A 23,935-nucleotide genomic window follows, 5' to 3' on the forward strand; every position below is an offset into this window, starting at 1 on the left:
ATTGATGTCCTTTTGGAGTTCTAGGAACCAGGATATGATTCATTAGCTCTGTAGCCTTAGAGGAGAATTGGGAAGGGGATAGAATGGAGGAAAAGACCTGGAGGTCTTTCTCTTGTCAGTGAGTTAGCCTAAAAAGAATTATTTGATTCCAATTGGAAAGGCCAACAAGTTGCCCAGACCTTTCCTTCTCTTCCCAAGCTTTCAGTTCTACCCAAATTGCATTATTTTCCTCAAAGCTCTGTCTCCATCTCCTGCCTCTGTGCATCCTCTCAGGCCATCTTAATTCTTGTTGTGCCCTCCATCTTGCATGTCACCTCCCACAAGACTTGTCTTTCTCCAGGTTCAGCTCAGGGGTCACGTCCTCACTCATGACAGCCTTAGACCTACTGATGGGTGGACCTGCTGAGTTCCCCATTGGAAAGTCAGCTTTTTGAGGTTTCTCTAGCACCTGCACCTTAATAAATGATTTTGAGTTGAATGGCCTGCATTGAACTTAGCCAGACTTAATCTGTACTGTAGGATCTTGGAGGAGCCAGTCAGCCAGACTGCCATCTTTGCATGCAGCATATCAGGTTGTCTCCACCTCCTGAATTATTTTGCAAACTTATGTCTTCTAGAATTGCGGTGCAATCCAGGCCAGTTTGCTTGTCGCAGTGGTGCCATCCAGTGCATCCCCCTCTCCTGGCAATGTGATGGCAGGGGGACCTGTGAAGATGAGAGTGACGAGGTTGGCTGTCCAGGTGAGTGATGAGAACACCGGACAAACCTTACTGTTCATGTTCTGGAAATGCTGGCTGTGGCCCTGCCAGGTGGCTGGCCATGGCCTGAATGCACCGTTCTTCTGTGTTCCGGACCTAATGATATTCTCAGATACTAAATAACCAAATCAAAAGGGAGAGACCCCAATGAAGCCACAACATCCAAAGCAGTTACATACTTTTAGCCAAGTAACATTAACCATTTAATTACCATGTTCTTTTCTGACCCAGGGGTTGGTGAACTTTCCTTTTTCTTAATCACTGTTTTGTTTTCAGTCAGTAAAGATCTGCCTTTTTAGGAATGTTTTCATGCAACTTTCTTTTCATAATCTGAAAAGTATGCAGAGTGTGCTTGTTATCTACTATAGCCTATTAATGCTCGCCCCAAATCTGCCCCCTGTTACAAACATGTAGTCCGTAAGAATGAATTTCCACGTTGGCCATGTCCAAAAAAAATGTGCGTGCTTCTGCACTCAAGTTCTTCATTTCTCAGCAGGGGACAAGCCTGTTTCCTCGTTGGGCCTCTACAGTTGGGGTGCTCATCATCCTGCTCAGAGCTCCCAGTTCTGTCAGAGTTGTTTGCCTTCCCTGTATTAATGTCACTGAATCCATGATTCTCTTGGTTGTGTTCACCTCCCTCTGTATTAGTTCATGGGGCTCTCCCAGGTTTCTCTGAAACCATCTTCTTCCTTTCTTATAGCCCAGCAGTGCTCCGTCACATTATGTATCATCATTTGTTTTCCCTTTCCCCAACGGATGGCTGTCCCCTCAGATTCCCATTCTTAGTCATCTCAAAAATGGCTGCTATAAATATTTTTATACATCCTTAGGATTTGTTTAGCCCAGAAATGAACCCTCTCTTATTCTTATTGTTCACTTGTTTAAGGCATGTCTGACTCTTTGTGACCCCATTTAGGTTTTTCTTGGACACTGGAGTGGTTGGCCATTCCTTTTTCCATGAGGAAACTGAGACAAGCAGGGTGAAGTGACTTGCCCAGGGTCACACAGCTAGTAAGTGTCTGAGGCTCGATTTGATGAGTCTTCCTGATCCCAGGCCCAGCCCTCTGTGCCGTATGGCGCCCCTAGCTGCCCCTCTCTTAATCTGCTCTCCTTTTTTTTCCCTCTTCTGCCTTCTCTCCCTTGACTCCTGTTCCCTGTTGAATGAAATGTATTTCTGTATTCCACTGTGTGTGTGTGTGTGTGTGTGTGTGTGTGTGTGTGTGTGTGTGTGTGTGTACGTGTACGTACATTCTATCCTCATTTGATCAGTTCAGATGAGGGTCAACTGTACCCCCCATGTGAGATAATTTTCTGTTGCCCTGCCCCTTCTTCCTCCTTCTCCCCGCCCTCCAGTGTATTCCTTTTTCTTTTTCTCTCTATTATTTTCTTCAGATCATCAAGGTAGTGAGCTTACCATCCCTGACTCTTCTGTGCACCATTGTTACCCTGGATGACCACTTGCAGGGGTATTTTGAAAGCTTCAGGTTGTTATGTGTCTCTGTACCCTGGTATTAGGCCATCACAGGAAGAGCTGTTGCTTCAGACTGATGAAAGAGATCAATGGTACGAGAAGGCAGACTGTGGTATTGTCTCTGTTCTGGGTTGCATCACAGAGTTCATAAACTTCTGTGATGTGTTCCCCAGCTCCACCAACGGCCCTCCCAGGCCTCAGCTCATCATGGGACTAACCTCGGGCTCTCAGAGACTCTCCCAGGATGTGGAAGAGCTCAGCAGACAAGCCCACTTGTGGACTCAGCCAAGTTCAGTAGTGGCCACTGGTTGGTAAATTGTTTTGGCCATGGCAGCTCATTAAAATAGTCTATTAAGGCATCTAGCAAGCATTAATTAAACACCTCCTGGATGCTAAATAATCTTGAGGACTTTCTGTAAAATGAGTTGTGGGAGTAGATGATTTCAGAGGCTCTGGAGCTGCCGTTTCTGTCCTGGCTGGAAGGTCTGCTCTTGTGCCACTTGAGGTCCTGGAGGCCCCCAAACAATGGCCAAATTCCCACTTATTTTGAATTTTTGGATGATCTGGGTGGATGGATTTTCTAAGTCAATTAAAATTTTTTTCTTTTTATAATTCATTGCCAATATTCTTTTTAAATTTTGAGTTCCAGATTCTCTCTCTTCTTCCTGCCCCTTCCCCCACCCACTGAGAAGGCAAGCAAAATTATGCATGTAGAATCATGCAGAACATTTCCATATCAGCATATTGGGGAAAAAAGGCAAGAAAAGTAACGTGAGAAAATTATATGTCAGTTTGTATTTAGAATTCATCAGTTCTTTCTCTGGAAACGGACAGCATTGTTCTTCATGAGTCCTTCAGAATTGTCTTAGATCATCGTGTCGATCAGAGTAGCCGGGTGTTCACACTTGATGATCAAAACAACGTTTCTGTTACTGTGCACAGTGATTTCCCAGTTCTTCTCACTTCATTTCGCAACAGTCCATATAGATCTTGTCATGTTTTTTTGAAACTACGCCTTTTGTCATTTCTTATAGCACAATGATATTCCATCACAATCGTAGACCACAGTTTATTCAGCTAATCCCCCATGGGTGGTCATCCTGTCAACATCCAGTTCTTTGTCTCCACAAAACAAGCTGCTAGAAATATTTTTGTACAAACAGGAACTTTGCCTTTTTCTTTGATCCCCTTGGGGTACAGACCTAGCAGTGGTATTGCTGGCCCAAAGGGCATGCAAGTTTGATTGCCCTTTGGGCATTGTTCTAGATTGTTCTCCAGAATGGTTGGATCAGTTCACTATTCCACTAACAGTTCTTTAGTGTCCCTGTTTTTCCCTCATCCTCTCTAGCATCTTTCATTTTGGATAGGTGAGGTGATACCTCAGAGCTGTTTTAATTTGCTTTTTTCTTATCAGTAGGGCCTTAGAGCATTTTTCATATGACTATAGATAGCGTTGATATTTCCTTCTGAAAACTACCTGTCTATATCCTTTGACCATTTATCAGTTGGGGAATTGTTCTTTTTTAAAAAATAAATTTGGCTCAGTTCTATACTCAGTATATATTTGAGAAATAAGGCCTTCATCAGAGAAGCTTGCTGTAAAAATTTTTGATGTTACTTCATTATCTATGGTACCCCTTTAGCCAAATATCAAATACCACCATGTTGCTGCTGCTGCTGCAGAGAATTCTGGCATCTAAGCCTGGCCTGGATGGCTCATTCATGCAGCGACCCACTCGGCCTTCTCACTCGACTTCCCAGCATGTTCATTCTCCTGGAGAATGGCCTTTGAGGAAGGGCCATTGATAGGCCACCTTCTTCTCCATGAAACCTTTCTTGAGTTCTCCTTGCCCATCCCTTCCCTGCACCCCCTGACCCCCGACAACAAGATGTGAGCTCACCCTCCCCATGCTTCTCATTGGACATGTGGGATCTCTCTGTTACGTTACTGCTTTCTGCCTTCTGTTAGCAACTCGTATGGGGCAGCTAGGTGGTACAGTGGATAGAGCACCAGTGCAGGAGTCAGGAGGACCTGAGTTCAAATCTCACCTCAGACACTGGACACTCACTAGCTGTGTGACCTTGGACTAGTCACTTGACCCCAATTGCCTCATCCTGGGTCATCTCCACTCATCCTGATGAATATCTGGTCACTGAATTCAGATGGCTGTGGAGGAGAAGTGAAGCTGGTGACCTACACAGCCCTCCCTCACTCAAAACTAGGTCAAGTGCAATTCCTGTCATTATTTCTCTGCTGTCATGGTATTCTTTGGCAATGAAGGACGAACACACACACAGCAACTCGTGTACATGCCTCATTTTCTCCCTTCCCATGAGGGCAGAAGCCGTTGTCACTTTTCATTGCTGTATCATCACCAAGCAGAGCCTTGTCCATTGTAGGTGTTTAAATGTTTGCTGAATTCAATTCAATTCAGTTGGTAATGTGATCCTATTTTGTGCATCAGTGACCTGTGGTGCAGAGGAAGTGCATTTAGAGCTTCCTGAAATACAGTTTACATGTTTGTAGCATCTGAACCCATCAGGATGTGACCCCCTAGAGACTTAGATTGCCAGATGACCCCCTGTGTAATTATCTTCACAAACAATCTCCAAGGGAGAACAGGAAAAAGCTGATTTTCGTGGATTCTGGGAAAGCTCTTTAGAGTACTGGAACAAGTTTTGGGAGAGGTGGAAGCTTGACTCTTAGTTTCCATTTTCCAAGTGATTTTCTCGGATCATTTTTAGAACTGCTAACTTTTGTGCCCTGGTCTAAAAACTCAAAGAAACTGGCTAAAGCCTAGCCAAACTTTGAGTTAGATGATAGGAAATGTGACGGGAGACACTGGGGGAGAAGAAGGGCTGCTGATGGTGGAGGGACCTTGTTTGTGTCCAGAGTGTCCCAGATTTCCAGATCAGGCGATTTCACTTACCATCTCGATCAACATCCCTCTCATTTCACCGAGGGGGTAACTGAGGCTCCATTTCCTTAGGCAGTCCTGGTTAAATGTCCTTAGTCATTTTCTCCAAACCTCTTTTCTCCCTAGTACACTTATCCAACATGCACCACTGTGCCTCCCACTCCCACTGTATCCCCCAGCTCCCTGTTGGCAGCATACTTCTGTACTTAGGGATAGATGCGTGAAGCAGGGGCCTGTGAAGAGGGTCCTTCTCCTTAGTTTGCACCACCTCATTCACCCCGGGAGAACTGAAGCAGAGACTAGCCAGTTACACTTTGTCCTTTTTCCTCTGTAAATCAACAGGTGACCAAGCATTTATTCAGCGCTTACATTGTGCCAAGCCCTGGGAACACCAGTGCGAGCAGAAAGAAAGATGGCGCCTGCCTTCAAAGTGCTTACATTCTAGCCAGGGAAAGAGGAGGGGGGAGGAAGAAGAAAGTGTTTGCACAGGGGGTGGTGGGGAAAGCCTGGAGAGCCTGAAAGGGAGCCCAGAGGATGTGAAGGTGTGATGGGGCCGGGCACTTCCTTAAAATGGACGAAGTCCGAATGCAGCGTGAAGCAAACTTTTAAAAAAACTTTTGTGAGTTTTTTTTTTGTTATAATTTCTTTCACAACATGACTGCTATGGAAATAGATTTTGCATGAATGCACATGCATAACCTATATAAATGGCTTGTCTTCTCAGCGAGAGGGGAGGGAAGGAGGAAGAATTTGGAACTCCAAAGTTTTTAACAGGAATGTTAAAAATTGTTTTTACATATAATTGGGGGGGCAGTTAAAAGTTTACAAGCCACTTTAGTTATAACAATCATGTGGAGTCAGAAAAAAGTAACAGAAGCAAGAGGACAAATGTAAAAAAGGTGAGAAAGGAGAAGAAAGATAGGGCGAGGCTGTTCTGGCCTCAAGGCTGCCAGGTGGGTGCGCTTGGGTCCTCAGGACAGGGGCTGCTATTGTTCCAGAGCTATTTCTTCAGAGGGTTCCAGCCAGGGATGACCCAGCCTCCCTCAGCTCCCTCAGCCTCCCTCAGCCTCCTACCTTCCAAGCTCACAAAACAGACATTCCTCGACTTGGGCTGTTGGAAGGAACATGCTTTGTGGCCCGTGAAGGGTTCTAGAGACAGGAATGGCTCTTTGTTATTTCCTGGGTATTATATTGGTTTCACAATACACCTCAGTGCAGTCCTCCTCCTCTTGTCCCCTGTGATTCCTGGGCCTGTTCCTCCCTGCCTCCCCCAGTTTTAAAAAATGATGCTTAAAAAAAAATCATAGTTATTTCTTAACATGCCCCTTAAGCTTTACCTTTTAACTGATAAAAACGGTTATGCAAAACTGACTGATAAAGCCACTAACCCTAATGATACTCACTAAATTGCACACCTGTAGGTCTCCCCCTTTCCTGACTAGAGATTTCTAGGAGGTATAGTTGTGGAGGCAGGGCTGTGCAAAGGTATGGCGATGGGAAGTGGACTGTGTGTGAAGGACAGCATGTAGGCTGGTTATGAGGGAGGCACGTACGAAGCGTAGGAATAGGAAGGTGGTCAGTCTGGAGTCAGTTTGTGAAGGGCATTAGTGAGTGCAAAAGAGACAAGACTGGATTTGGGCCTAGATGCAGTGGGTAACCTGGAGAGTCAGCCCTGTGCTTTATAAAGTAAGGCCACTTTGGGAGCCAGGTGGAAGGTGGATAGAAGAGGGAAGCTAGAGGCAGGGAGCCTGTTAGAAGGCTACTGTAGTAATCCAGGTGAGGGTAAGAAGGTCTGACTATCAACTTTTCACCTGTACAATACCATATACCCTTTCCAGGTGACTTTATGATACTTTGTGACAAATGTGCTTAATACAAATAGATATTTATTTATTAAGCTCTAGGCACTGCGGATTCGCACCTGAAGCCTAAATCTCCCTCTGCCTCCCTCTGACTCTACCCCTCAAGCAGTGAACCTTCTTCTGGAGGGATACAAAACATATTAGGGAGTGGTTGGTGGCCTAGGAATGTATCTTCTGACCCAGCGAGGGAGCCACAGGACAGATAAAGGGCTTGCTCTTTCCTGGAGCAGCGGCATTATTGTTAGACTCTCTGGTACCCAGGGTATGAGCTGGAAGAGGGTGTGTGTGGCAGCAGGGGAGATTGTGAGATACCCTTGCTGGGCAGGCCTTGGAGTCCTTCTTAAAAGCCTGTGTAGGGTAGCCTCAGTGCCCAGTACTTGGCAGGCTGGCAGACTTTTAATAAATGCTTGTTGATTTTGACTGATAAAATGTTGGATGAATTCATTTCTCCAATTAAAATGGTGTCTGTCAAGAATTAATTCTTGAACTCTTAACTTCTCTTTTGCCATTCTGAAGCATTTTAGCTAAACTTCAAAAAGCACACAATATTTTGTGGTTACTTGACATTTTATTTACTTCCAGATGTGCCTGGGGACCAACGTTCTTATCATGGAAAGGAGACCATGGATTCACGGCCTAGTCGTGGAAGAGCAGACACAACCCGCTTCCACACGGTGAATGTGGCACAGCCTGTCCGCTTTAGCAGTAAGTTGTAGACTTGTGATGGCCTTTGTGTATGAGGTCTGTGGATACCGTCCTGCTGGATCAGATGCCCAGTGGTTTTGGTTAGACATTAAAATGATAATTTTTTCACAGATGTCACAGTCCTGTAGGCAGGATTGTGCCAAATTCTAAGTAGGTTCCAGTGGGGGTTGTTGGGTTTTTTTCCTTAAGCCTCATTAGTAATGTGGCCAGACAGCCTAACATAGGAGCTAGAGTACAGGCTTTGAAGTCTGGACAAGCCGGGTTTTCAAGTCACCCTCTGATACCTCCTGGTATGTGCCTCCTGGTGGCCCTCTAGGCAGCTCCTTTGTTATTAGGAATATGACAGTCATCAATGAACATTTCCCTGCCCAAGGCTGAGCAGGACTGTGTGAAGCCATGAACCCTGGGCCATAGTCTTGGACTGTGATTTGCAGGACCCTTGCTGACCTCCACTGGTAGGTGGCAATTTCTTCACCAGAAGCTCCCTCCACCAAGAAAGAGCCAGGTCTATATCAGTGGTGATAATCCTTTAATTTAAACTTTGGATTTTAATGAAGGCCAGAGCTTGAATTAAGAAGAGTCTGGACCTAATAGTCTCTTCTGTTAATCTTAAGTAAACTCAGAGAATGCCTTTTGGTATGTCAGCAAAGTAGATGGGTCTGACTTAGTAATTTCCTTACGAGACCCTTTTTATGGCATGCTAATGATAAGGAAAACACAGATATCCTGTGTTGTAATTTCAGTTGAAACTTTGGCAGCTCTGTGGAAAATACCCTTTCCTGCGTCAGCAGTTTCAGGGACCTGTTTATGACAGGATGCCTGCCACCGGAGTCGTGGGATCTCTCTTCTTATCATATGTCACAGAGACGTGTTACAGGGAGGAAATTTACACAGCCCAGAATCAGAAATCCCAACTGGCACTACTTTGTTAATTGTCTTGTCTCACTAAATTTACAATTTGTTCGACTAAAAGAGTCCCTTTCTCATGGTAAAATGTATTTAAGCCAGACGGCTTCTGTACTGAGCAGTCTGATCTTGGCTCTGTAGGACTACGTAACTGTTATTTTAAAGGGAATTAAAAATAATAAATACGTATGCATTTAGCCTGTTGCTTCTCCTTTAACCAAACTTTCAGGTTAACAGTGGTCATCGAGGAAAGGAAACCGTGGTCACTGAGAGCCTGTTGGAGTGCCATGGAGAGGATTCTTGGTTCTAGGTTGACGTTGATGGCCTCTGATGTCCCTTGTAAATGCAAGATTTAGTCATATTGTTCTCAGATCTTCACATGTGAGCCCTCATTGTTTATTTGCACAGACTTCTCTTAGGATCAACAGGGATGCAAGCTGTGGTTTGGCTCCTGTGTGGCAGAGCACAAACTCTGATTCAAGGCTGAGTCCCAGTGGCATAACCACTCTGGCACATTGTTTTTCTTATGAAAAGCAACAGATCTCATCTGTACCCTCGGGGATGCCTCAGGGACGATGTGTAGGGACCACAGAATTTAAGTCATGAGGAGCTTGGAGATCTTCCATTGTGGTCTTTGGCCCTGATGCTTTACAGATGGAGACCTTGTGGCTCCTTCCTGCATGAAGGGACTTGTTCATGCTCACCCGGGTAGTCCTTGGGCTTGTGGCTGGTGTCAAGAGCCTGCCTGGCGTTAGAATCAGGATTCAAACCTAAGTCACCTAGCTCCAAGTCCAGCATGTTTCTTCATGATCCTGCTTGATCATCACACCACTGAGATGTGTGGGTAATTTTCCTAAATTCCTCCCAGCTGAAAATGCTGCAGTCTTTTACACATCTTCCATTTCTCTCATACAGTGTTCCTTGTTGTGTTTCTTCTACAAAGTCAGGCAGGAGGAAGGAAACAAAGGGAGCCCATGCTTGCCCTGTAGCCATGGCTCGTGGTGCCATGGTGGCTCGCTCCCTTTCAGTCTTCAAGAGAGGGCTTGACCAGAGATCATGGAGCAGCGGCGCCTCCAAGCCACAGGCCAGGAGGCCTCTGGGAGTCTCTTGCACGTTGGCCAGCACTGAAGTATCATCTTGGGCTCTCCCAGCTGATCCGGCATTGGTTATTGTTGTTTGAAACCAAAGAAAGACTAAAAGTCCCTTGAACTTGGAGTCCAGAGACCTGTGTTCCAGCTGTATCTCTAGTCCAACGGCTCCGTGACCTGGGGCCAAAGCTCTCTGCCTCGTTGCTTCCAGCCGTAAAGCGAACCCCGCTGCCGACCCTGCAGAGGTTAAGCGAGGTGACGTCTTCTCCCCAGGCCCCACAAGCTGGTCCTCTCCTTTTTTACTTTGTTAATTTATCTTAAACTTAAATACTAGATCTTAAATATACAAAAAGAAAAAGAAACATCATAAACTGAAATCTAAAATGAGAGGAAAAATCATTGCCATGTGCAGAGGTATTTCAAATATTTACTGAATTTTATAAAAATGGAGTTAAGTGGAAGTGGCAGACCTCATAGATGGTAGGTATTTAATAAATGCTCATTAAATGGGGAATGGCATAGAAGCCGTGAGCATGAGGTATTTTTCCCCCAACATCAATTGCCTGCATTATTTAAATAATGAATCACAAAACTGGAGAATGGGAATTTTTAAAGAAAGACTTTAATGGCCATCTCTTGTGATGACATCACAAAATTTCCCTCCGACTTCCCCTCCCAGAGAGCCATCCCCTTTTACTAAAAGAATTTTTTTTTTAAATGGAAGAAAAGAAACCCCAAATCAGTAGAAGAATGAGACTCTGGCATTGGGGATTGGGGTCAGCAAACTTTAACCGCCTAAACACAATGTCCACTCGCCTCTCTGCATCTTTTATAACGAAAACAACCAGGTGAGCGAGGAGTTATTTTTAAAAATGTTTAAGCAGTCACTGAATGGACTTGAACTCGACACATGGCATCCTTAGCTTCTGAGATGTGAAAGATGCGGACCCTCAGGTGCTGCAACGCTGCTTCTCCTTCAGGGCATGAGCACAGAAGCTTTGGTTGGGGCGACCTTCCCCTCCCAAGATGACAGTGGTTCTTGATGTTTCTCTTTGCTGCAGAGAGATGTCTTTCCAAAGGTCATGTCGAGTCTGGTGGATGAATGTGACCCAATGAAAAGTACCAGCTGGATCAGAGAAGGAGAAGCAGGAAAGCCTGAGCACCCTTCAGCTTTGACTTTGGGGAGACTCTTTATTTGCCATAGAGAAATACTTTTTTTGTCTGGCCTGTTAGAGTGTGCTCAGTTCGAGTCCCAGATATGGATGTATGCACTGGATGTGTTTGAGTGTGAGAATGTATATTTGGAAGTATTTATGAGTGCATGTATGTGTGAACATGTGCATGTCTGTGAGCATGTGTATGTACCTGCACATCTGTGTGTGTGTGTATTTGAATGTATGTTAGAGAGTGTGTATATGTGCATATATGTGAACATATGCATATCTGTGGGGGGATGTACGTGCACATCTGTGTATGCATTTGAGAGTGTGTATGTGTGCATGTGTGTATGAACATGTACGTGTGTGTGAGTGTATGTGAGTGTATGTGTGTTGCTCAGTGTGCATTAGACCTAGGCTGGATTGTGCTCTCAGGGAAATGTAGCAAAGGTTTCCTGGGCCAGGAAAATGCATTTTTTTTTCTGTTTTTTCCATGTTGCGATCCTAATTGGGGGGGACTGTTTCCCTTCTTTCCTTCATGTTTCCTAGGAAAGTGCCCGACGGGATGGCATCATTACGAGGGCACGGCCAGCTGTTACAAGGTCTATCTAAATGGAGAGAATTACTGGGATGCCGTGCAGACCTGCCAGCGTGTGAATGGCTCCTTAGTTGCCTTCACCACCGACCAGGAGCTCCGCTTTGTCCTGGCCCAGGAATGGGATCTACAGGAGAGGAACTTTGGCTGGAAGGACCAACGCAAGTGAGTCACGGAGCCGTGCAGACTGGTGAGGAAGGAGGGAGGGAATGAGAAAGAGCCAGCCCAGAGGGGCTTTACTTGCTGTTGTCATTCTCTAACCTTGAGGCCTGGAAACTGGGTTTGGTTTTTAAAATTCTAACCGTATTTCAGGAGAATTTATTTCCTTTGTAATCCTCTGACTTGATCTTCTGCGTTTAAACATGCTATTCTGAGGAAGTGGGCTGGTGGTAGTGGTCCCTGATCTTCCCCAGACCAGAAAGCCACCCAAGGCCCCCATAGTATTCCTCAAACCATGCTCCCACAGGGCCCGTGACCTTCCTCAGATTGTTACCCAAGGCAGTCAGGGCAATTAAGGCCCTCTGGGCTAGGACTCAGCGTGAAGACGCTGAGGATTTAGTTTTCTTCAGGGACGCTGGGAACAGGGGAAGAGACACAGCAGACAGAGCTTTTACATGCGTAGTCCTTTGGCCTGTGTGAAGGGGAAGGACAGACATCTCGGGATTTGTCAGCTTCCAGCTCAGACTTCAGCTTGTGGTCGTAGGTCCAGCAGTACATCGCCAGTATGAAAACACCAAATCATATTTAGGCTTCCTTTTGGTTCTTTGGGACCCCAACATGATGAATGAATGATGGGTGTTAGTATCCCCTTGGTGGGACCAAGACTCAGGAAAGCCTTTCTTTTGAGTTTTATAACTGGAAAATGCTGCTTTGGGCCCAAAGCTCACTGCTGCCTTTTCTTCAAAGACTTAATAAGATTGTAGGTGAGTGTATCATTTGCATTTTATAAATGGGATCATGGACACCCCAGACTGGACAGCTCAGGCTAAGTTAAGTTAGGAATAGGAGATATGTCTCTTGACGCACTGGGTCTCCTGGGATCCCAGGCATGGGGCTGTTAGAGCGTGTGCTCTAGTGGAGCGTATGTGGGGCTTCCTACCGAGGGGTAACAGTGAGGTGTTTCATGCTTCCAAACTGTGGCCTTCAGAAAAAACGGACCATGCCCAAGCTTAGAAAATAAGGAGGTACCTGAGTGTAAATGCAAGAACACCCACAGGAGGCCTGCTGCACAGGTGCTTAGATCTGCTTTTCTAAAAGGAAAGCAGCTTTTGAGGGGTCATTGATCACTTCAATCAAGCACATTAGTTCAGGGAACTTCAGAGAAAATACGGAGAAATCAAAATGAACAGACAGTGCTTCCAGCCACCTGACCGATCAACAGACAGATCCAGCCGTCTGGCCATTACATACGTACATAGTTACCAGAGAGCGAAGCACCAACACATGGGGAGCTCCTTAGCGGCTCCCAGAGTCTCTTCCAATCAGTAAGGCGCCAAGTAAAACTTCACCTTCAAGTATTTATACATTTTTCAGAGGGCATCACAACCCTTGAGAACCAGTGCCTCATTAGAAATTAACCTGAGGTGTGGGCCTCCCCAATCAAGCTTCCCTTCATGGGCAGGCCCATTAATGGGTGGGGAAGATCTTTAAACTCTCCTAGTTCACACTGAGGTAGTCAGGAAGTGGTGTCCCCGCCACTTGGGAGTTGAGTCCCCCGTTGCTGGACCCACCAGGAGAGTAAAGCTAGCTGTCTACTAGAGTGGCTGAACCTCAGTAAGAGTCATAGAGAGAAAGCCCAAGAGGGTTGTTTCTTCTGTGGAAATCACCCTGATTTTCTTTTCTTTGCCTACACAGGTTCTGGGTTGGCTATCAGTATGTCATCACTGGTCGGAACCGTTCTCTCGAAGGTCGCTGGGAGGTGGCTCACAAAGGTACGTGCTCCTTCTCCGTCTGCTTCATTCATTAGCACTGGTCTTCAAGTCAGAAAAACCTGGCTTCAGATCCTGCCTCAGGCACTTACGAGCTGGGTAAGTCACTTTGTCACCCCGTGCCTCAGTTTCCTCATCTGTACAATGAGGGCTTTGGGCTCCATGGCCACTTTCCTGATGTAAGTCTGCGATCGTGTGATTGTTCAGCAGGTGCTTGCTGGGCACCCACCATTGGCTGCTGAGCTTGGCCTGGAGGAGGAGTGGGCAACCTTGTCTATCTGGATAGGGCAAGGTTAGATGCTCCTTAGGTACCTATCCTCAGCCCTTTCTGGCTCTAGCCTCATGTAGAAATGATAGATTACAGCTCCTTAGGTCCAGGCACAGAAAAGGCATGACTCAGGGTTTCAGGTGCAGCTCTAAACCTGGCCTTGGTTCTGGCTCACAAGAAAGTACTGGTACTGAACGGGCAGACGTCTGCCAGTGTGGAAGCAGCCTCGGACCATCAACACATCTGATTCTGAAAACCTTGGAGCACTACGTGGAGATGCAGGGCAAGCAGAATGTCTGTGCTCTGGGGGGCATCCTGGCCAGGCTCCAGTTGGATCAGTTTGAACCAGTATTCTTCCAGAGCCCCATATCAACCCTGATTCTGCTCAAGGCTCTGCCCAAGCTGCCACCGCACAGACCACCCCCTGTGCATGTAAGGATAGAATTGAGCAGGCTCATTAAGAAAATGGCCCGTCTGATAGAGATTGAGACCTGCCTATGGCTCACTGTCTGGCCAATCCTGGAGAAGAACATGGTGTCTTTGAAGCTCTATCCAGAAATATCTCTGCCCTGTTGTGGAGGCCAGGAGGAGAGTTCAGCCAGCTGAATGGCTGGAGGAGCCAGTGTGGCTGCATCCCCCAGCAAGGCAGGGCAGGTCTTCCTCTGTGGCCCCTGCAACATCATGGAACAAATCCTCTTGGAGAACATTGTCTCCCTGCTCACCCTTCCACCCCTCTTGTCCTTGCTGTTTTCTCCATCATGCTGTGCCTCACATGTATCTAGCCTCTTCAATAAAAGCCCTTTACTTCTAAAAAGACAGCACACAGCTTCTGTCCACATCTGGGCTTGCTGATCCAGGTAGTTCCCCATTTCTTACAAAGCCAAGATTTACTTTGGAAGCATGTGGCGCCAGTCTTGATGTGTGGTTCCGGTTGCTCTTAGATCTAACCCTGAGCCGATTGTGAAGGAGGGAAGCAGTGTGAGATGAAGAACCTGCAAACTGGGGATGGGCATGGACCTCTCTGTGGCTGGGCATGAAGCAGCGATCTAGCTAGTGCCTGGGGAAGGGCTTCCTGTAGAAGCGTAGGACCCTAGCATGTTCCTCTGCATGTTTTCCCATTCTTTGCCCATTAGAGGTACACCTGCTTGTGGTAGGTGCTAACTTGAGGAAGTTTGGGTCAGTAGGAGAAGGGACCAGTGGAAGTCCCAGGAGATTTGGTCACTGCCTGAGCCAGCTTCTCCTAGTATAAAAAATACCAGTGTTTATCCCAGAGAGGATCCCAAGTAGCCAAATTAGCTACTTCAGAACCTTACGTTCAAAAGGTCTTATCAGTCAATGAATCACCTTGTCTTAAACACCTGTGATGAACCAGGATGTACTCTAGGGCTACACATTCAAAGGACGAAACAATCCCTGTTCTCAAGAACCTCATGCTCTACTGGGGACACGCATGTGTGCTGGATAAACGTAAAAAGAAAAAATGCAAATAGAAACAAAGAGGGGGATGAGGTGGAGATGAGAAGGGCATGCGTTCCAGGCCTAGGGGCGGCCAAAGGGATTGAGATGGGAGATGAGTGTTTTGTAAGAAATTGAGAGAAGGCCCCTTTGGCTGGATCTCAGAGGTATGGGGTAGAGCATAATGTGCAGGGAGGCGGGAAAGACAAGGTACAGGGTCAGGTGCTTAAGGGCTTTAAAAGCTAAGGAGAGGTGCCTCCTTTCAGACTGGCCACTCACCTGCCCCAGGGCTGACAGAATGTTCCATGTGTCACTGCCAGTGGATTGAGATGGAACCCTGGGGGGTCTGTCTCCTGTCCCTCTTGACCTCCCTTGTCTGGCACCTCTTCTCCTACTCACTGTAGCCGTCAGAGACCTTGGCCATCAAGGACCTTCCAGAGTGGTAGGTGTGCACGTGTGCACGTGTGCATCGGCTCGCACTTAAGCCTGGCTTTGTGGTTGCTAACCCCTCCCCTCAAGCCACCCTGCCTCAGCTAGGACCAGCTGCGTCTCAGCATGGGCCTCAGTGTCCTGGAGAAGGTGACCCTGACCTTGCTTATTTAGGCCCCATCCTCAGACAATCGATGTCACCATCCATTGCAGTAACTCTGGGCCTTGTGGCGTCAGATGAAGTGTGTGGAACAGTGCTTCCGCAATTGGATGGGGTTTTTTATCGTCCACTTTGTTTCTTCCTGGCCCTCCCTCTCTGCTGGAGAACTGACATTTCCATGAGCTGGGAGCATACACTATCTTGGCAGTCAGTCCTTGAAAGCTCTGTGGCTGTGACCAGCAGGGCTCCTCTTCACCTTTGTGCCATGGGACAACAATTCAGAGCCCTCAGTGAGCTGACCATTTGGGAGGAGACCCAGAGAAGAGAGGACTCACTCATGTGCCCCATGTCCCCAGACTCATCTACCCCAGGAACTGATGGAGAAAATAGAAGTCTCCCCATCTCTGACAGAGGCTCCCCAGAGGAGTCCCAGGGACTTGAGGACTAAGGATCAGTGCAGTGGCGTTGTGTTTTAGGGGTCACATCAGGCAAACCAAGGGGAAACGTGAGCTGGCGCTGTCAAGGGCCTCAGGATGTAACGTCCAAAGAGTCTTTGTATCACCTGTTAATGAACTCATACGGACTCGTATCCCTCTGGATGGAAAGGCAGCCAATGCAAACGTTCAGCCGAGCCATCCAGAAGGGAAGAAGCCTTGTGGCTCAGTGGGAGGGCTTTATGGGCAGAGTCCCATCTCCCAGGGACAGACGGAATGTCAGCAGCATCTCATCCAGCCCTTCCTTCAGCAACGGCTAACTCTACCTCTTCCTGGGCAAGTGGTCATCCCGCCTCTGAGGGCTTCCAGTGTGGGTAAGGGAGCCTGTCCTGAAGTTTGCTGGGACCGTGGGCAAGTAACTTAGCCTCTTGGAGCCTCAGTTTTCTCGTCTGTAAAATGGAGATAATCCTTGCTCATCCTGCTTCACAAAAACGAGGGAAGATTCCAGAGGAATGGAAAAGACCAAAATAATCTTAACACCTAAAAAGGTGACTAAGAAGACATCAGTGGCTCTTGACTGAAATGCCTACATTCTCATCTTTATGAGAATAGGCTGTCCTTAATGACAGTGCAAGAACAGCTCAGGCCGTAGACCTTGGTAGGCATAGCGGCAGACACATCTCAACCCAGAGCTTTGGAGCACATCCGGTTCTTCTTATCTGACTCGAAGCCTCCCCCAGAGGTCACACTTGCCCTCTGAGGTCCCTCGATAGTTGTGATTGTGGAGAATTCAGGCCAGTAATCCTCTGCCATGAAGATGTTGTTAGACAAGGAGAGTGTTGGCTGGATATCTTGGTGGGGAACCAAGGTAAAAACCTAGAGAGCAGCAAAGGGAAAAGGAAAAGGGAGAATTCAGACACTTGGCAGCATTTACCCCTCCCCTCCTCTCCTCTGCCACTGTCCCCCTCTAGGGTTGGCCCTTATCCCCTCACCCCAGACTGTTGGAGTAGTTGGTAGGAGGTGGGGCTGGTCTACCTTTCTCAAGTCTCCACTCAGTCATTAAAGTGCATGTGTGACCATGTCACCCCACACTCCATAAACTCCTGTTTGGCTCCCAATGTTATGGCTCCCTGTGGCCTCCAGGATCAGATAAAAAATGCCCTCCTCCCTTTCCTGTCTTCTCACTCCTCACTCCCTTACATGTCCACTTCCACCTAGCATCCCTGGCCTCCTGACTGTTCCACGAACAAGACCCCCTCTCTTGGCTCTGAGTTTTCTCTCTGCCCAGCTCCTGTGCCTGGAATTCTCTGCACTTCCTTCCTTCCTTTTGTTGAAGCTGGCCAAAGTGCCATGAGCCCCCAAGTCAGGGCAGAGTGTTGTCTCCTATCACTGGCCTCTCCTCTTCCTCGTCTAGGAGAGGTCAGAGTCCCAAAGCTCATCACATAATCTGAGCTGGGATTGGAACCTGGCTCTGCTCCTGCCTTTGCTCCCCAGTCCATTGCTGCTGGGATAATTCAAGGACTCCAGGCATCCTGTAAAAGCCACGGCAGCGCTGTCCAGCGGCCAGCTGGGTAACTGGGCAGGTGTCTCTGTCTCCTCTCAGCTGTAGAGCTAAGGTCTGCTCTCCAGTTTCCTCGAGCACATGGGCCTTGCTGGGCCAAGCTGGGCCATCTTGCCTGCCGTGCCCATGGAGCTCAAGCTTAGACAGAGCCCCCCCACCCTCATGGTGCCACCTGCCATCCCTTAGACACAGATGAACTGGCATTGGAGGGGGTGGTGTCCATCTGCTGATCTTGTGCTGGTCGGGGTTTCTCCTCTAGGTCCCTCCGAGGTCTTTTTGCCACCAGACCCTATTTTTGCCTCGGCTGTGCCTGAGAGTGACAACGTGCTTTGTGCCCAGCTCCAGTGTTTCCACTTCCCTACTCTGCGCCACCATGACTTGCACAGCTGGTATGCAGAGAACTGCTATGAGAAGTCCTCCTTCCTCTGCAAAAGAAGTAAGCAGTATCTCCCCTGACTCCCCCTGGAGCCCTCAGGGCCTGGGTTACCTCCCTGCTTCCTGACCAGGCCCTCACGGCTGCTGTGCCCTTTCCCGCCTCCAGGGCCACAGTGGTCTCCCCTGCCTCCCCCTGGGACTCTCAGGGCTGAGATGACCTCCTTGCCTCTAGGGTCACAGTGGCCTCCCCTGCCTCCTGACCAGGGCTCTGCTGTGGGGATAGGACCTGTCCTCAGACCTACTCTGGTGTCAGATGGGTGCTTTGGGCTTTCCACCACAGGGATGATTGCTGGTTAGCTCAGTATTTGAGGGTGGGGGGAAATTGCCTCACAAGGTAAGCAACAGGGGCAATGTCTTCCTGGGGGACAGTAGTTGGCCTCAAAGTTGGGATGACTTGGGGTCAAGTCCCACCTTTGAGCCCCCTGGCTCTGTGACCCTGGACAAGTCACTTACATGCCCTCAGTGGCATCTCAGATTCCTATTCAGTTAAGACTGAGGTTGAGACCAAAAGGGACCAAATTGTGGCCAGAGCTCTGCATGTGCTCAGTATTGTAAAGAGACAAACCAGGCAGTGATTCCACGTTGGAATTGTGATGTGGGGGTCAGGCAGGGCAAGGCATGCCCTCTCTGGGGTCACTGAGGAAGCTGCTGGATGCATGCCTGCTCAGGAGGTCTCAGGAACTCTCCTCCATGATAGCTCCCATCGTGTTCTCATTAAGTTTACCAGGTTCTTTCTTCACAACAACTGTGCATAGTTGGGGGCCTTGGGGTGGTGGAGGGAGCTCTGCGTACGCAGTGTCCCTGCCTCTGCTTCTGGCCTCCTGCCTCCCTTTCTCCCTGGAGTTCGAATCATTTCATTCTTTGTCTTTGCACCTCCAGCTCCCAGCACAGGACTGAGTATGTAGTGGGGGCCTCATAAATCATAACTGATGGGCTGATTGCGTCTTAGACATTGCTGCCTTACCAGTCAGACAGCCCTACTTTGCTCGGGTGAAGATGGATCTTGATCGTATTCCTGACATGTTGAGCCCTGCCCACAAGCTGACTCTGCTAGGTGTGCTCTGACCGTGGAGGCCTTGGTGTGGAGACTGTGACCATCTATCAAGCTGGGGGTGGGGTAGGGGTGAGGAGGTTAAAGATGCAGGCTACACTGTTGTCTACAGGCTGGGCTGGGCTCTGAGGCTCTATGACCAGAGGGCCTGGGACTTTAAAGGGGGCAGAGGAGGAGATTGGTTTCAGGGGAGGAACCTGAGTGTCCAAACGGTGACTTGCCCCTGGTCACGTAGAGTCAATTGCAGGCCCAGGCTTCAAACCCACTCCCCCTTCCATTGTACTCCTCCACCACCCTCTATTCTGCTCCTTGTGCCCTCTTGGAACATCCCACTGCTCTGTGTGTGTCACAGGCCAGACGTGTGTGGACATCAAGGACAACATTGTGGGAGAAGGCTACCACTTCACACCCAAAGGCAACGACCCCTGCCTGAGCTGCACCTGCCACAATGGGGAGCCGGAGATGTGTGTGGCTGCGTTGTGCGAGGGGCCCCAGGGCTGCCAGCAGTATGACAAGGACCCCAAGGAGTGCTGCAAGTTTATGTGCTTGGATCCAGGTAGGAGTGGCAGTAGACTGCCAGTGGGGACAGTGAGATCCCTGCACCAGCCACTGGGAGTCTGAGAGAGGGCGAGGGGTGGGGGGAGGGAGAGAGAGGAGAGGCAGGGGAGAGGGAGAGGGGAGAAAGAGGGAGAGAGAAAGAGAGAGAGAGGGAGAGAGGAGAGGGGGAATGAAAGAGAGGAGAAGGGGGAGAGAGCAGAGAGGAGAGAGGAGGAGGGAGGGAGAAAGAGGGAGAGAGGGGAGAGGAGAAGGGGAGGGAGAGACAGAGATGAGACTAAGAGAGAGACAGAGAAGGAGAGACACAGAGAGAGAGAGAAGGGAGAGAGAGAGACAGTGACAGAGAGAGACTCAGACTGAGAGAGACAGGGGGTGGGGAGAGAGACAAAGAAAGTGAGAGAGAGAGAGAAGAGAGAGAGGCGGAGAGAGACAGAGACAAAGATAAAGGAAGAGACAGAGCAGAATAGAGCCTTTCAGTCCCACCTAGTCAGCGGGCAGACTGCCCCACCCCGTGTGTGTGTGTATGTGGGGGGGGGGGGTGCTGTACCATTTTCTTTTTTCTGTGAATCGATGGCTTCGCAGGGAGATTGTTTTGGTCGCCATTTAAAAGAAATGATCATAAAGTAATTCAAACTCTCATGTTTAGTGAAGAGAAAATTTGTGTTTGCATGGAGCTTCTGGTGGCAAGAATTCACTTCTAAAGCTCTTGACTGCGCTCTTAGCCCTGCCTGCAGGTTTTCTTTCTTGCTCCACTACAGGATTCATTTAGTTTAATGAACATTTATCAGCGCTCACCGTGGGTCAGACCCCGGTGCTGACTGTGCTGAGCCTCCCCCAGGAGCTAGCTCATGCTCTTCAGCGCTCACACAGCCTGGGGCCAGCTCATGGAGGACAGAGGCCTGGAGAGACCATCACTGCCCTGTGCTCCTGACACACAGGAGGACTGCAGGGCTGGGCCCAGGTCTGTGGCTCCTTGTCTGTGCCGGCCACAGGTGGGCTCTCTTTGCCCTGCCCTGGGAGGCTCACCACCCTGTTAGTCCTCCTTCAGATCTCTGCTGGCTGATGGCTTCTCCACAGTTTACATGGAGACAGTTTCTTCCTGTTGACTCGAGTCTCTTCAGTCCTGTTCCCTTGGGAGGAGACTGCAGGATTGTCTCTCCCCATTCCATCTCCCACTTTTTGCACGCTGATGTTTTGGGCACGTAGGGAGATTTTGCTGTGAAGTGCCCCAGGGGACTCTGGCAGCGTGTGTGATCTTATGGGATAACCCCCATTAGCCTGGTCCTCCCCATCTCCAGGCCTCGGGGGGCATGTCATGGAGGATGCTGGACTGCTCTTAGCAGGGCTCTCTCTTGTCCTGGCTGTCCTGAGATTTGCAGTCAAGTAGCATCATAGAGAATACTTTCTTGCTGAGGTGGGCAGCCTGGGTGGGTCAGATGTGCAGCTCCTCTTCCAGGGCCCACAGAGCTCCCACTGAGGAGCTGCACACACACACACGTGCACACACATGTTCCCTGTGATGTCATAGAAAGCCGTTCCCTTTCTCCTCTTAGGATCAGAATAAGCAGTCTGTAGATGGTCGATAAAGCTGCTTGCTTGCTTCCCTCCTTGGATCCTCACAGCAGCCTTGGCAAGCATTTTATGGAGGAGGAGGCCGAGATCTTAGTGTTGTCCTTGATGGGGTGCTAATGATGGACCCCTAAAAAGGGTTCTTGACCTTTCCCATAAATTTCAGGAACCCAGATCCCTGGTTTTCATGAGGCATTGGGTCCATCCGTGTATAATCCTTCCATTGTGGCATCTGACCCAGCTTGGCCCTTCATTCTCAGTTACCTCCAGACCACCCCGGGCTACATGCCATTTCTTAACCCAGTCAAGATCTTTTCACTGACCCTTTTTCCCTTCCTCTGTATAAAAGTACCATTTTCACCTCCATTAAGCCCAGACTCAGTAGGAATCTCCCCCACCCACTGTTGTCATAATAAACTCATTACTTGGACTGAAAGAAGGCTTGAGTGGTCGAATTCTTTCAAGGCAGACCCACCCTGTATCCTTGCATTTTGGGGTTCCTAGCACTCCAAGACCCCATCAATCTTCAGCTTCCCATTTGGACTCACCCACCCCACATATCTAGTCTGGTGCCAGGTTTTATTGTTTCTGTCTTGTGTGTGTCCTTCTCTCCGCTCACGTGGTGTAAGTCAACATGACCTCTCACCTTTAGGACTGCACCAGCCTGCAGTGGGGGCCCCTACACCAAGTCTCATTCAGCTGCCAAAGTACAGTCTTGACCATGCCAACTCCATTGGCTCCCTGTTACCTCCAGGACCAAATGGAAAATCCCCCCTCTAGCTTTAAAACCCCTCACCATCCTGTCTTCTCCACCTTCCTCCCTCCTGTGGACTCTGGGCTGCAGTGACCTGCCCTCCTGGCTGTTCTTATGTCTTACCCCCATCTCCACAATTCCTTCCTTTTCTCACCTGTCTCTCTCATGTCTGGAATGCTCCCCCTCCTACCTCGGCCTCCTCCTGCTGCTGGTGCCTTCCCTCTGGGGTGACTTCCATCGTTGTGGGCCTGTTGTCTCACCCTTTAGATTGTTAAATCTTTGAGGGCCGGGAGAATGTTTTTCCTTCTCTTTGTATCTCCAGGACTTAGCACTGCGCTGGGTATCTAGTAGGTGCTTGATTATTAACCAATGCTTGTTGACTGACTGATATGGAAATCAAACTGAGGGGAGAGTTTGGGGTGGGATATGTAGATCCGGGAGCCTTTTGCAAGTGACTTGCCCAAGGTCATGCAGCTAGTAAGTGTCTGACACCCAGCGTGGGGCCTGTCCACTATTTCACAGTGCTTCTTGTGGCCACATTGCACCACCGACTGCCCCGTGACTGCAGCAGTCTTGTTTTGGCAAAAATTGCTTCACTTTATAGAATTAAAAAAATAACAATTAGGAGGTAGGAATTCTTTTTTTAAGTAAATTTACATTTTTGGGTTATTTCCGACTTGACTAACATCAACATTAGTATTTCCATATGTAAAGAAGAATATTATGCAAATCTTTTTAAAAAGTATCAAGGGTGGGGAACTGGTGGCCTTGAGGACACATGTGGCCTTCTAGGTCGTTGGGCGTGGTCTTTTGACTCAATCCAGGTTTCACAGAAGAAACCCTTTTATTAAGGGGGTTTGTTCTGTGAAGTTTGGATTCAGTCAAAGGGCCACACTGGAGGACTTAGGAGGCCACATGTGGCCTCTAGGCCAGAGGTTCCCCAGCCCTGGATAAGGTGGGTCCATTAGTCTCAAAACTTCCCCTCTTCTCGGTGTTCTCATCTAAACCTAGTTCTCTTCTGTATTTTTTAATGTTTATTGATATTCTGCTCTTTTCCATATCCTGTCACTAGTTCCATCTCATTTTTTATATCCTTATAACCCTTCAACATAAGCAAAAAAAAAAAAAAAATCCCTTCACTGACTGTATCTGAAGACCTGCGCCTCCTTCTTTGCCGCTTGGCGCACGGGGTCTGTGCTGGAGTGTTGAAGTCTTTCAGAGTTGTCTTTCTGTACAGTGTTGTGGCTGTTGTGGAGATAGATTGTTTTCCAGGTTCTTCTCACTTCTGATCACATCCCTTGTACTAGCCCCCTCCTCACTGATTTTACAACCAGGAAATGAACCGGTTTTTACCTTGGTTTCATACTGTCAGCAGGTAGGTTTAGACTGGGATTTATAGTCACAAATGAACCCTGATTCGCTTTGTTATTTATTTTATTTCAAATGGACTATAACTAATGTCTTTGAATATGTTTTCTCCTCCATTCCTTTTAATTTCAGCGCTCCTAAATCAGATACTTTGGAGATTTTTTTTCTTTAAATTAATTTATTTAATTTCACTTTTCAACATTCACTTCTATAAACTTCTGAGTTTTAAATTTCTCTACCTCCCTCCCCTTCCCCTTCCCCAAGACAGCATGCCGTCTGATAAAGGCTGTACATATACATTCTTATTAAACATATCTTCACATTAGAGAAACCAAAAGAAAGAAAAAACAAAACAAGAAAAGAGAGAGCAAGCAGTATACTTTGATCTTCATTCAGATTCCATAGTTCTTTCTCTGGATGTGGAGAGCATTTCCCATTATGAGTCTTTTGGAATTGTCTTACATCCTTGCATTGCTGAGAAGAGCTAAGTCTATCAAAGTTAGTCATT

The 23,935-nt window shown here is 48.0% G+C and overlaps 1 protein-coding gene across 6 annotated transcripts in view; it reads left to right on the forward strand.

The window, feature by feature from the left end:
- The window catches only part of DGCR2 (DiGeorge syndrome critical region gene 2), a 90,191-nt gene that overhangs the window by 29,207 nt on the left and 37,049 nt on the right, over positions 1–23,935 (forward strand). For 2 of the 6 annotated variants that reach the window (XM_072599829.1, XM_072599827.1), the window contains 6 exons: positions 618–740; positions 7,592–7,714; positions 11,406–11,625; positions 13,315–13,391; positions 17,955–18,131; positions 19,534–19,737. In XM_072599829.1, coding sequence (XP_072455930.1) covers positions 618–740; positions 7,592–7,714; positions 11,406–11,625; positions 13,315–13,391; positions 17,955–18,131; positions 19,534–19,737 — 924 coding nt within the window. Of the gene's footprint in view, positions 1–617; positions 741–1,679; positions 1,770–7,591; positions 7,715–8,851; positions 10,557–10,769; positions 11,626–13,314; positions 13,392–17,954; positions 18,132–19,533; positions 19,738–23,935 lie in introns of those variants that run through there. The other 4 variants (XM_072599830.1, XM_072599828.1, XM_072599832.1 and 1 more) reach the window with 3 other exon arrangements.

This window comes from Notamacropus eugenii, chromosome 4 (assembly GCF_028372415.1).
Source record: "Notamacropus eugenii isolate mMacEug1 chromosome 4, mMacEug1.pri_v2, whole genome shotgun sequence".
NCBI lineage: Eukaryota > Metazoa > Chordata > Mammalia > Diprotodontia > Macropodidae > Notamacropus > Notamacropus eugenii.